General features: G+C 40.4%; 1 protein-coding gene across 1 annotated transcript; it reads left to right on the plus strand.

Annotated features, from left to right (window-relative positions):
- Positions 1-55: 55 nt before the first annotated feature.
- Positions 56-14,249, plus strand: LOC131883578 (uncharacterized). Its single transcript, XM_059231080.1, has 6 exons — positions 56-201; positions 283-589; positions 1,002-2,566; positions 2,623-2,774; positions 11,983-12,372; positions 13,744-14,249. Exons 3-6 carry the CDS (start codon positions 2,002-2,004, stop codon positions 14,137-14,139), a joined length of 1,503 nt encoding a protein of 500 aa, XP_059087063.1. The 5' UTR covers positions 56-201; positions 283-589; positions 1,002-2,001; the 3' UTR covers positions 14,140-14,249.
- The last annotated feature ends 364 nt before the right edge of the window (positions 14,250-14,613 follow it).

The raw sequence follows: 14,613 nt of genomic DNA on the forward strand, positions 1-14,613 counted from the left end.
AGTGGGCCTGTCTAGAATCCGGGGATGGGACAGATGATGCATCCGAGACTGTTTGCCTGAGAACAGTAGCATCGGCTTCTCTACGATATCCAATAATTAGAGTCTTGACCTTAAAAAGGCCTCTACATGCTCGTCAACGGCTTGATCTGCGTCCTTCGGATCGGAAGCGAGATTACATATCACCTGATCTTCTGCGGCAAGGTACTTCTGTAGTCAGTCATCCCAGTGTCCAAGAAGATTTTCCAAAAAGGTTGGATCATCTCCGTCAACATACACTTCCAGGGCAGATTCAGCCACATTCCTGGCACGAGACAGGGCGGACTTGAAACCTTTACGGCTTGCCTTTAAAGCGATCATTACTTCCCTATCTGACATGGTCCCAGATGAGAATGGACTCAACACCACGATGGACAACGGATGAACCAGAGCACGAATCACTTTTGCACACGCCGTTTTAACCACGGGGTCTCAGAACAGGGATGAGCCGTCGACAATACTTGAAACAGACGTATTTGCCAACTGCGCCATCGCATGATCGTGGACGAAAATGGTCGGAAACAAATCGAGAAGGATGACGTGTATTGTTCAGGTAAGGAAAACGGAATGGTTGAACAAGAACTAGTTGGACATAATGAAGGCAGTCAAGCTGACGCTCATGATGGTACATCACATCTCCCCAGCGGCCTTGGTAGAAATTCCTACGCTTGAATGTATGTCTTTTGCTTCAGACCTTTGGTTCGCCCAGGTGTGACCGTTATCCATCCCAAGATTTGTGCAGAGCGACTAAACTAGCCATTATTGTAATATTGTAGACCTAACCTAACCTCCTAACCTTATCTGACCTAACCTAACCTTTCGGTTGCAAGGGCCTGGGGCATCTAGGCAGCAGCGCAAGCCTGCGGCAGCTCGGTTACAAGGACCCCAATTGCACATTTCTTGGAATGGATTATTAGTACAAGCTGAATCCACTCAAATATAAACTTGAGCAATTCGTATCCTAGATTCCACCTTTTTATTGTCCATTCCGCTGACTCCTCATCAGCGTGAGCACCCCGCCAGAGAGCCACATCGTCAACATGAATTTTGCCACAAGTTGTTTTCTTTTATCGAACTTCCGCTGTCAACGGAGACAAAAAGTGGCAATATGATGAGGCCACGTTATATTGTAAGTAGGAGACGACTAAAGAAAATAATTCTCCTTCATGGTAGACTTTTGTTCATGACGGTTGCTCAGATTTTTAAAGGTCTCAAACTGATTGCATCCATTGTTCATTTGCACCTAATTTCAGGGAGGAATTGATATCAAAGAATACTTGAGGTCCATTGGGGCGTTCTTACTCATTTCGGTAGAACTGATTGGTGGTCACCCTGAGTTGAAATGTGACAGTGTTGGGAAACGAATGAAGCGCCAAATTTTGAATTGGATCTTTGGCATAGGATCATAGTTTAAAAATTTTGCACTCAAATAGGCAGATCTATAACAAAATTTAATGGTTTTTTGTTTGACTACATCCTTTTTCTTTGCCAAAGCCCAATATAATCCGGTCTTCCACGAACATTTGAGAAATTTGACCTAGCTTCTTTGACTCGTTTTCGAAAGAAAACATGACATTCAACCTGACAATTTTGTTATTTGGACCCAAATTATGCCTATTTATAAGAGATTGATTTTCAACACAGCTTTCTACGAATTTTAAAAACTTATTAAAGTTTTGCACCTTTGAATTATGTTTTGTTTCTTCACCACACAGGATATGGCTAAATCAACCAAAATCAAACCGTATGCGTTTCAGTCTCTTGAAAACATTCTAAAATGTGATTTCAGTCAGTGACTAAGTTTGTTGACATTAAGCAAGTCCTAGAAAGGAAACAACCCTGATTTTCTGACAGATCTTTTCATACTTTTTTTGTTTATTACTTCCACATGCGCATTGAAAAGAAAATGTCAATCCATGCCACACTTGGATGTAATTCATCTGTGCTATATAAAAACCCTTTGAAATGTCTAGCATATCAGTTTTGATCCTGGATCAGATCAACATGAAAGCAGACGTCCTCTTTTCATGGCTCTTCTTTTGGTTCCACGACGTTATGGCTCAAAAGGGTCTCCAATGCTTCGTACCAGGTGAATGCTTGGACTCCCAAATTTTGGGGGCTATGCCCACCAATAGTTCGCGAGAATGTTGGCGTCATTGCCAATCCGTGACGGGCTGCACTTGGTTCACGTTCTACAAGGATTCCCAGGTCTGTACCCCTTTGTCTGGATGCTTGAGGCTGTCCAATGAGAAGTGCCAAGACAATTGCATTAGTGGGGAGGAAGAATGCCCCGAGGTTCAATGCGGAGTCCATGGTAGATGTTATGGCGCATTGGAAGGCATCAGGAAAGTGGCTAACGCCAAAGAATGTGCCTCCATGTGCGGACACCGCGATGAGTGTTTTTGGAATACATACGATCCGGAGCATGAATCCTGCATGATGACCAACGACTGTCCTCTTTTGGATCGATCTTGTTCCAATTGTTCTAGTTCGGAACGAGATTGTACCGCGGAGATGGATGCCAACATAGGTAATTGACCATATTTGAAATTTATTTTGCCAATTTTTCACAGTTTCTATTTGCAGATACTTCAATTGAGGATGACCCAAAAGAAATGTCTAGTTTGTTAATGGGGACAAGTACCCACCTACGTCAACATTACTTCAACTTAAATTCCAAAACGGCTGGGGAATGTAAATTCCCAACATTTGCACCGGTAAAGGAGCCAGTTGTGCAGGTAAGATGTTTTTGGAAGTTATTTGGCCATTCTTTGCTTGTTGCGGTCAGTCAAATTTAGTCAAAGAGGATCGACAAGCAAGGATGCTCGAGCGCTTTTAGTAACCATGTTTCCAAAACATTTGGTCTGACCAAAAAACAAATAAACCAATCAAAAATGAAAAGTTTTGGAGGCAGGGCAATTATGTCATTTAGTTTTCTCCAAAAAATAGATTTTAGTGTTTTCAAGACATCTGTTCATATTGTCTTTTGTCTAACAACAGAGAGAATTTAAAAATTAGAAGAATTTAATTTCCATCAAAAATATATTTACGGATAGACAATAAAAACTTCTAGTTTCTCAGGCTTTACAAATTTAGACTAGACTGAAATTTCCAGGTCAAGAGGTCAGCATTTCGAACAAATCCATGTCAATAAAGTGTCCAGATTCACACTGCCATATAATTCAGCAATGAATCCTTGTTCTCGCTGGCGTGCTTTGACACGGTATAAAAGGTAAATTCAAGTGTACACACCTTCACGGCACTTAGGTCTAACAATCTCATGAAATTTCACACATTCAATGACAAGGTTTAAGTAAGTACAGGGTGCAAAGAAATTAAGGGCCTCATGAGATCTTTTGACAAGATTTCGTCCCGCACCAAGATTTTTTTTGACATTGAAACCCAGACTTTCATAATACTGTTGGAAACATTATGCCACATCACAAATGATCTAACTTGAGCCTAAAGGCAGTGAGCGACCCCCCCTCGTTTACCACCAAAAACAATGTTTGAAAATTCAACTTTGCTCAATCTTGGGGTCAAAACCAAAGCTAAGAGCCTACTGAAGGCCGACTAAAGGCAGAGGGAAGTGCGTGAGCCCTTTGGTGTCCATGCTTGAACCATTTGGAAATGGAAAACTTCATACAAGAGCTGCAAAACCCTTCAGAACAGACGACAGAGGGCGGGAATCTGGGATTTTACTTGTCAGTCTTGGAATGGCTAAAATTTCTCCTTCAGACTAAAATTGGATCTTTCATGGTATGGTGGTATAGTTTGAAATAGTGCCTTCTAATGAAATTGTGCGACTCAATATGATCCAACAATTCTATGAGGGTGGAGAATGGATTATCAGAAGGCACAAAGACAATTTCTTTACACCCTGTAAACAAGTGCAATTATAGCCCTGTGGGATTAATAGGACTTACTCTAGGGCCGTGTCAACTTTTCGCCAAAACACTTGATAGTCGGTAGTTGAACAGCCATACTTCCGGTTGCACAAATTCAATTCGGATGAAGTTTTTATCAAAGTAGTCTTGGACTATTATAAGACATTTTTGAGTCCTATAATTCGAGTAGGGTTTTCGATGGGAAAAGGGTAAGCGATTATAAAAGCTAGGAGGTATATTTAGAATAAACAAGGATTTCATGATTTTGATTACCTTTATTTAATTTTTTGTCTAACTCACCGTAATATTCACAAGTGCCCCAAGAATTCAATATTTTCAACTAGTGTTTAACGTTAGTGTTCAAATGTTCACTTTCAATTGTTCTTCTATTCATCTATTTTAGAGCTTTCTAGATTTGATTTAAAGACCGGGATAGTAGGGTATTAGGAAGATACCTTTTCCTTAAGGCTTAATTTGTCCAACGGGAAGACACTGACACAATTTTTCCCACAATAAATTCAAGCAAATTACGAAAAAAGGCGTAGCCGGAATCTCAAACTATATTTATTTGCCAAAATCAAAACAAGCATACTTGAATTACATTATAAAATAATTGCTAAACGGCAAGAAGAAAGTGAAACTTTCAAGTCTGATTTTTGATGGATTTACCTTGATAGAATATTATTTTGTTTAGCCTAACATGAATGAAACTACATTTTTTTGCGGAATTCCTTACGGCTACTAGGAATGGGATTCCCTGCGGTTCAAGGCGAGATATTATTATTTAGATTTACTTAAATTTTATTTCAATATATTACTTAATCGACCAACGAATTAGAGTTGGTAGATCTGGCTAGCCCTTGAATGTAGGGTTGATCAGGAATTTTCGTCAAAAACTTGTCCAAGTCTGACTTGAATTCTGCTATTGGGTCAACACATTCATACTCCTTATGAAAATTTGGGAGCAGCAAATTGAGCAATGATGGAGCCCGAGAGAGAAGAGAGCTGGACTTCATTGTTTTAACTAGCCTGAATTCTCAAGGGCTTGAATGCGCTCCTAAAACGCACGTCAAGCCTCTGCGGTCACTAGACTAGACCCTAAAACCTAGGTTGGGGCAAAACTCATGAATGCGTTTAAAGCCGTACAATATCAAATACCTCCCGTACCTCCTTTGAAAACTGTATAGCCCCACATTTTCTAATCTCTCCCAATACGAGAGCTCTCTCATTCCTGTGATGTTCCTAGCGAGACATCTTTGGACCTGCGCGACCTTTTGCAAAGCTCCTGAACTCATTGGAGCCCAAATGGGCGACGCATATTCAAAATGCGTTTGAACAATCGGCTTGTACAGAGTTAGCATTACAATGCTATCTCTGGACTTAAACATGCCATAGATCCAACCACAAGCTTGAAAGACTTTACCATCATTCAACTGGATATGCTCATCGAACTTTCCATTATCTTGGAGGATTACACCAAAATCCTTCATGGATGAGACCTGCTGAATGCCCTTACATTCATCATTTAATAGTGGAGTGTCTAATAGCGTTGACCCAAAGGTCATTGAACGGAATTTCATTCCATTTAGTGCCATATTATTCTTAGCAACCCAAGAGTAAATTTGGTCTAGGACTTCTTCGAGATTACCGGTATTCTGACCGTTCCTACCAAATACCAATTTTGTATCATCAGCATAGGAAGAGATACTGACATTACTACTACTAAGCTTCTGAAGTGGAGCAATGATGATGAAAAGGAGAGGACCCAAAATGGAGCCCTGAGGAACACCCGATTTGACATCATGTATGTCACTAAGCAAGGACACTAAAGCAAGGAAATGCCACTTTTTTGTGATCACCAAACCTTTCCCGCCAAGTAAGGCCTAAACTTTTGCCACTGAAGTTTTTGAATGTCAGTTATTGGCATAATTATTGAACAAAATATGTGACTAATATCATTTTCGTAACCATTGATGATATGTGCTTAAAACCAGGCATTCAGATAAACTTAAAATCACTTTAAACATGTCTTAAAGTACAACAACTGAAAAGTACTAATTAGGTTTTCTTGATAAAACAAGAATTTACTCAAAACACAATCAATAAATTCTCTTTTGCCAATGATATCATTTGTAGAAAATTGTTTCAAAAACATCTTGACTAAATTTCAAGTAATTTGACGCATTTGTTATGAATCTATGGTTCTCACTCTGGGAATGGCCCTCAATCCAAAAGTAGACATACTGTAGCTCTGAGCTACATATTACCCTTTAAACTCATGAGGATACTTCATAATCATGAAATAATAATTTTAAGAGATATGGCACCTGTTTTATTTGACTATTTTGGTATTTTGGGTGCTTTTGCAAGAAAAACAATTTATTGAAGTCCAAAGTGCAAATTGAGATCTAGTCTACTGTACTTTGATATTTCTTTGTGCCCCTTAAATAATGCCTGCCTTTTATGCAAACTTCCTAATAAGTAGAAATTTAAACTCTACAAAAAGATAACTCATTCATTTCTCACCAATGCCGCCTGACGATTTTTGTCAAATGTGTGGGTTTAGACAAAATTATCAATTGTCCATCCAAGATATTCTAATATGTTAACATTTACGAGCGTATGTACATGCAATTTTATTGCTTATTCCATACATTTTTTATACTTTGTCAGTGTACATTACCCATCAATTAATAAAATGACTCTTGATGATTTTCTATCTATGTGTGTTTTTGAGCCAATTTTACGCAATATTTCACCAATTTCAATCGAAAAACAATTTGATTGTTTTTGATTAATTTGATGTTCATTATTTTCTTACTTTCTAGATTAATTTAGAAATATTTAGTATATGGACGGAGTTGTATATCAAGGAGATCATTATTTGATTAAAAACACCTTAATGTACTATACAGTACGGGTAATCTTGTTTTATTCATACTGGAGTTAATGTCTTGATTCAACGCAATGACCTAAGTTGGCGGTGAGGGGAAATCCGTGTCGTTTCCTCTCTTTAGGGTCCCTGCACTAAGGGATCCCTTGACCTTAACTAATTGCTTCCCTACCACAAATGAAACTTCTCAACCAATTGAGAACCTTGCCTTGGGTTCCAATCTCATGGAGCCTGTTAATTAAAAGGCCATGATCTTCCTTGTCCAAGGCCCTGGCAAAGACAATATAGATTAGATTGACTGACTCGTGACTCTCTAGCCCCTCAATAACCTGCTCTATATGCTCAATCAGTTGAGTAACCGTGCTAAAATGTGCTTGGAACCCATACTGGCTTGGAGGACGGACTTCATGGATATCAAAAAACTCTATAAGTATGAATACGTATCTCACCCTTTAAAGATCAGAACTACATGAGCTAACTTCAGAGTAAGAGGGAAACTTGCCCTTGTCTAGGATACAAAGCATCCAGTACGAGAACACAGGAGCAGGAACCAGTGAGCATCTCATCAGAAACTGAGATGTCACACCATCAGGGCCAGGAGAGCTCGAGGGTCTCAAGTCCCTGGTGGCCTCTAAAGCCTCTTGATCTGTTACTACAAGCTCTTTCCATAACTAAATTTGACTATCCTCGCCAATTTCAGCAGACTCATCTTTATTACAATGAGCTGTTGCTCCTAAACTCAATGGGGTTGAAAACACACTAGAGAACTGATCTCCAAGCATATTAGCCATAACCTCGATAGCGACTATGGCTTCCCAATCAACCTCAAAGGGTCCTACAGAATATTTCATCTTTCTTTTAGAGTTTGCATAAGAGAAAAATGCTTTTGGATTCAACCTGACCTCCTGAACCACTCTACTCTCCTTTTTCAACTGGTCATTTTCAATGGAGGCCTTAATTCTCCCGTGCATCAAATCTGTTATGTGCGCTTCGTGACTGACTTTATTTCTGACTAGATCTGGTTTATATACATATTGACTAGAATGATAAGTGCGAGCATGAGCAATCACACCATCTCCCTTTTCGGGGCAAAATAATAAGGACATAAGTATCCGGGGTCACGGGCCATCCGGGGTCACGGGCCATCCGGGGTCACGGGCCATCCGGGGTCACGGGCCAACCATCGGGGTCACGGGCCAACCATCGGGGTCACGGGCCAATCATCGGGGTCACGGACCGACCATCCCGGGTCACGGGCCGACCATCCCGGGTCACGGGCCGACCATCTGGGGTCACGGGCCGACCATCTGGGGTCACGGGACGACTATCTGGGGTCACGGGACGATCATCTGGGGTCACGGGGCCAACCATCCGGGGTCACGGGGCCGTCCCACCCAGGGATCACGGGGCCATCCCACGCAGGGATCACGGGGCCATCCCACACAGGGATCACGGGGCCATCCCACACAGGGATCCCGGGGCCATTCCACACAGGGATCCAGGGGCCATTCCACACAGGGATCCAGGGGCCATCCCACACAGGGATCCAGGGGCCAACCCACACAGGGATCACGGGGCCGTCCCACACCGGGATCACGAGGCCATCCCACACCGGGATCACGAGGCCATCCCACACCGGGATCACGAGGCCATCCCACACCGGGATCACGAGGCCATCCCACACCGGGATCACGAGGCCATCCCACATAGAGGCTTGTTGGGGTACCGTATTGGTAGAGCATCCGCTTTCCAATTTGCGAATCCTGGTTCGATACAAGGCTTGCAGAGTCCAAGCTTCTTTGCGGTGTTTAAATTACAGCATAAGTTGCTGCCTTAACAGCTTAAATGGGCGAACCTGCGATCATTCCCGAGGGTGAGGTAATAATTAATGTTGCACGTTTGGTTGCGACAACGGAGCGGGAATATCCCTTAATTGGGACACCCATCATCAGATGACAGGCCGAGCGAGAGAGCTGTCTTCTGACTCTGAACAAACAAACAAATAGGGATGCGGGCCACAGCCGGATCCTGCCGACTGCGCCATGTAGTGTACGCTTCGAGAGTGACCTTATTTCTAACTAGATCTGGTTTATATACACATTGATTAGAATGATAAGTGCGAGCATGGGCAATCACACCAAAATCCAACTCTTTTTTTAATGCTAGCCACAACTACTGGATTCAAGTTTCTCTGGAGCCTTTTTCCTAGTTTGCAACTCTTTTTGAACAATGGCTTTCTAAACTTTGGAATTTTAGATTGTGTCCGCCTTTCAGAACACATTCAGGGATTGCTAGATTGGAGCAAACACCCTCAAAAACTGAAATCATCTTGTCTACGGCTATGTCTATGGACGATTCCTGTCTCAGCATTGAAACCAGATCTAGCTCCGCTAGCCTTTCTACAATCAGCAGCCAATGTTCATCTTTGAACTTGAACTTGGCCAGACCGACCTTTTTGGCCGGTCTTTCTCTAGAGCACGCCGGCTTTTGAGTAATGGTCGACCCTATCTCGAGAACATGATGATCTGACAGAATACCAGGTGTCACATGGATATACTGGATCAGATCAGGGTCATTGGAAAAGACCAAATCCAGAACGTTATTCGCTCTGGTGATTACACCAACATGTTGGGAGAAATTGCGCAAGATTGCAACTCCTCGAGCTTTTCGAACGACTGAGATGTCGGTTTTAAAATGGGAATATACCCATATGGGCTAGCCTCTCACTCTACAACGCTAGCCGGAAAATTGAAATCCTCTAAAACGAAAACCTTCGAGCAAACTCCACGATCAAACTCATTTCCTACGAATTTGAGAGCTGACAAGAACGAGCTAACTGAACAAGAGGGGGTGCCTATACTTGTATATTGGTATTCTATGGCGTTATTTAAAAAATGATTGAGATGTCAACTACATCAACCACTTCCTTCACAAACATATTACTGAGGCACTTGAAACCTTTGCTCCAGAACGAACAATCCAGTTTCCAAAAGACTTCCATAACATGAAGCTCAATACAAATCACTTAGGAATCGATGCAACAACAAAGTTAGAGAGGATAAACGAAAACGCTTTGAAAACATGAAAGAAAATAGCAAAAAGGCGTCTGGAATGTCATCAATGAACATCATGATATGTGCTATTATTGCCAGAACTGAGGCTCAGCATCTTTCCCTTGATTGCTTCAATAATTTGAATTTGAAATGCTTTCGTAATCGCTCAACGCTTAAGTACCTGAGCCTAGTTTTTTGAAGCCAAGGAGTGAATCTTAGATCGAGAAAAAGTCGTACTATTCTACATAGGTTGGATCTTTCCTCGATCTAAGATTCCTCCTTGGCTTTAAAAAGAACTGGGCTCTGGTTCGCGACAGCACTCTTCGATGCACCGCGTGTGCGCGCCTATGAATCTCTTCGCACTTCAACTCAGTCGTGCTCTGTTACTCGAAGAGTGGAGAGATCCTACCAATAATTTCACGTAGTGAACACTGAACCACACGATTGCGAAAATATACTACTTTCAAGGCTTAAAACAGCGACTCTTTTATAGTCTTATTAAAAGTACGATTCAAATCAGTTTTTCCTTGTTGATTTGCTCTTTTTAAATGTATCTCTTCGAATTCTTTGGCTCAATGTATAAGCGCCTTTGATGAAATCCTGACGCCAAAAAGTCTTGTAGTTTCACTTTCTGATAAACTTGATAGCAAATAATTTTCTCTGAGTGAACTCAATTTCAAATACATACGTAAAATGTAAAGGGATCATCAGACGTCTTATTTTAAAACAGTTCTTGTGAAAATATAATGCTGTTTGTGCGACAAATAGCGGCAATTCTGAGATGAAAGTAAAATCCTACTGAAATAGACGAAGTAGTGCTAGCTCATTGCATCATAGAGTTGAAGTGTTTCACGCCAGTTTTGCAAAAGTGAGGTTTGTGACCTCTCTTTTATCAAGGTTTTATTCCGGTTTCATCGAATAAGGAACTGAGTAACAATCATGTTGATGATTACAAGAGACCTTTCATTGTCATGCATAATTGTTATATTCTCATGTCTGCCTCCTTTCTCCTTCGCGGTATTCTTTGTGCTGCTGGTCCAATAAACCTACACTTGATTTCGAGTAACCAGTGAGATACCATCGTAAGCCTCCGCCGCCTCAATCATACAATAATGTTTCCTTGGCTTGTCTTCCAGTCCAAGACATTAGCTTAGCTGGTAAGTTGAGGTGGGCCAGAGTTGAGCTCCTTTGCGTTCGGTCTAGACTGAGGCATGACCCCGTTATATAACTCGACGATTTCGAGGTGCGCAGATACATAGCTCGACAATTTTGAGGTGGGCTGAGCCAGAGCCCAAACCCAGCTCGAGGTGGTTTGGGCCAAATGTATTTCAGCAATTCGGTCTGGGCTGAGTCATGGGCTAGCCCAGACATCAAAATGTTGTCGAGTTTCGAGCTGGGTTCCACTCCATTACACCTTTAGCCATGGTCTACACCATATTTTAAAGGGTTCTGTATCCCATAAATCGATTTTAGAACTTGTCCATTCCCTAATTTACTCCAAAATTCAATACTGTGCGCCTCTCTAACTAAAAATACGTTTTACCGAGAATGACAGTACTTATTGCCCTCATCAAAAGCTACAAATTGCCCTGAACGATGTACAACGTTTCATGTCGGACAAAAATAGGACAGATTAGATCCGCCTCGAAACTCTCTACCATGAAAACGGATTCCTCACACTCATCAGATTAGTAATCAAGACCACAGTTCTTGAAAATTGGAAAGTAATGAATGGTCTGTCCACCGGTGCTGAAAAACACCCAACTTATGCCTTGCACACCACCTGAAATGTTATGAGACAAGATTTAAGGATCCCTGATCATAACAGGGGTTTCTATTTTCATGCCGCTGTATCCTATAACGATCTCAATAGTTTACAAAGATCCCAACCAAAAATGCGTCAATTTTAATCTGAAATGAACAATATTCTCATATGATACCCAAACTGATCCATTTGTGGAGCATCAAAAGTACACAGTACTTATTGAATAACAATACTAACTGAGATATTGAGATAGGAGGTGATGTGTAACTTGACCGTGAAAACGTTTAACTATCTTGAAAATGTTGATACATTTGAAAATACATTTTTTGTTGTGATTTTGATTTTCAGTACACAATGGTTGACAATGTGTTGCATGGTTGTGGCGATGGCAATGTCAATGGTTCCATTGCAGTTGTTTGCTTCAAGTATAACGCAGATAAGATGGATTGGATCCGCATGGATTTCTTAGAGAGAAAAGGAGGCTCTTTGCTTTATCTCTTGCCTATTCACAATCGAGGAATCTTGATTTTGATTAAGTCCAATATCCTTTACTTGTACAATGGAAAGAAAGTTGAGCAGGTATCGAAAGGATTTCCTTTCTCAACCCGTTGGTTCCAAATCCCGTTCTGTCGCACCGTGATCTCCAGCGATGAAATCCTGGTCGGGTTCTCCCTTCTTGCCATAAATCGCAAAGGGGAAGAGTATCCTAACCTCCGCTCAATCAACATCAAAACTGGGGTAATTATTAATCCTTTCAATCACGTTAACTTCCGCGAAGGTAATTTTTTGTTGTTGAATAATTCAATGTACCTGGGATGGCTATTATATTCAAGGATGAAAATTACCTATTGGCAATTCAATGAATTTCTTTAGGATGAAAAGAAATCACTATGGTTTGATTGTTGTGGTGCTTTGTCTCCACGTCTATTTAATCGCTACTTACTTTGATGGGATTTAATGGCCCACTTTTAATCGTCTTAGTTCCAAATTCCCCGGTTATACTTCAACTTAGGTTTTTGACTTTTGAATTTTTTTGTCAATGCTTTGAAAGTTTTACGTAAGTGGGGGGGCATTTTGGAGCTAAAAACGATGAATATCGGGCCATGAAATTCCATATGATTAAGCAGCACCTAAACAGATCTTACCATGATTTCCAAGTTAGAGGTAAATAAGTTTTTTTCCAACTTTCGTTGATTGGATTTTTGAATAGATGTTCTTTTATTGTTTTGAAGCATGGATGTTGTTATATGTAGGGTAGAATTCGATAAAGGAAAAAGCCAAAGTTGCATCTGATGATCTTGTGAGCTTGAAAAATGCCAAAATATGGTTGGTACTACCGTCAAAGGTAAAGGGCATTCTAATCACTATGAGAATTTTTTATCTGCAGTGGTTAGAAAAGCCCACAAACAAAAATGAAAGGTCAAGAACAAATTTATGCGGCTCCTTTTCAATATGAGAATAACTGATAATATCTGCAACCGTGAAATGATATTTTATCACAATTTTTTTTTTCAATACTAAGATGTAAGTCTGCGTAAATGCCAAAAGACACCATCAAACATAAAACAAAATTGGCAAAATGGGAATATAATGACCAAACGTATTAAGTGATTATTTTTTTTCTTCAAATCTTTAAAATTTAGTAATACTTAATAAATTTAGTAAACTTAGCAAGCGTTAGGATATTCTCCTGGGTTGGAACCCCAAATAAAGGCCCTAAGGCATGTAAGTCTAAGACATAAATCAAAGTACTTTTTTAGCTTCCATCAAGTACTAATCTCATACTTTCCATCAGCGAATTAACCCAAAATATTCAGTAATGATTTGTGAGATTTTACACTTTTAAATAAATAGGACGTACATAGCAAGAACACATGTGTAATTTTGACATACAACCTAAGCAATGATTTTGGATTTCAAGAAAAGTACTTTTAGGGACTTTGTTTTTGAAATATAGCAACTGTGATTAATTACTTTTGGAAAGCTTGTACCGTTATTGAAAACATTATCCCAATACAAATGCATGGTTTCTTCACTTATTGATTCAGCAATAGACATTAATGACTCCTCGTAACCATCCAAGAAACCATGTTTTCGTGGTTATTACAGGCCGTCGACAAAATCAAGTTACCCAATCTTGAGTTAATGACTTCCATTTGTGGGGCTTTTGGACCAAAGGGCAATCGCAAGGTGGCCATATTTGGTGGCAAATATTTCAAAAATGGCAAACTTGGGCGGGACTTCGACCGTACCCTCATATTGGATTGGAATTCGAAGACAATTTTAGCTGATGGCCCAAGTCTAAAGGATGCATCCCCCAACAGGTGGGGGCAAACCATTGCTCACAGAGATACTTTTCTTTACTACAAAAGTGTCAACCACGAAACCAGAATTTATAAGTTTGATATCAATGGAACCGAGACTCCGATACCATATCTTGGAAAGATTCCAGCTACTTGCTACAATTTGGCAAATATTCCTGAGGATGTGGCCGGCTGTAAGTGAACATTGAAGGTGACCATTGTGCTCTAGTACATAAAATGACAAATCATTGTTCACTTGAATCTCTCCAAATAAATAAGCATTATAGGATCATTCTTTTACGAAGCTTTTCACAATTTTAATGTGATATTTTGTCCATCTTCGTTTGTATCGGCTGATTCATGCATCCCAAACAAAAAATATCAATTGAACACCAGTTACTACTCGTAATCCTTGCGTGTTCAACGGTGAATGAGAACTTAGAGATAAAAATAGTTGCCTTTCGGACCCATTATTTTTTGGGTTGTTTTTTCACGGGCTTTTCTACCCTTTATGAGAATGTAATCCCCAGTACTAGTAAAATAAAAGGTCATGTATGGTCTTGTTTTGGACCTTTTCAAAGTATATGCAATATTTGGTATTCCAACAACTTTGAGCTGGCAGGCCGAGCTTGGCCTTGAATGTAGGTTTGATCTGGAATAGTATTTAAACCATTTG

Source organism: Tigriopus californicus, chromosome 7 (assembly GCF_007210705.1).
Source record: "Tigriopus californicus strain San Diego chromosome 7, Tcal_SD_v2.1, whole genome shotgun sequence".
In the NCBI taxonomy this organism is placed as follows: domain Eukaryota; kingdom Metazoa; phylum Arthropoda; class Copepoda; order Harpacticoida; family Harpacticidae; genus Tigriopus; species Tigriopus californicus.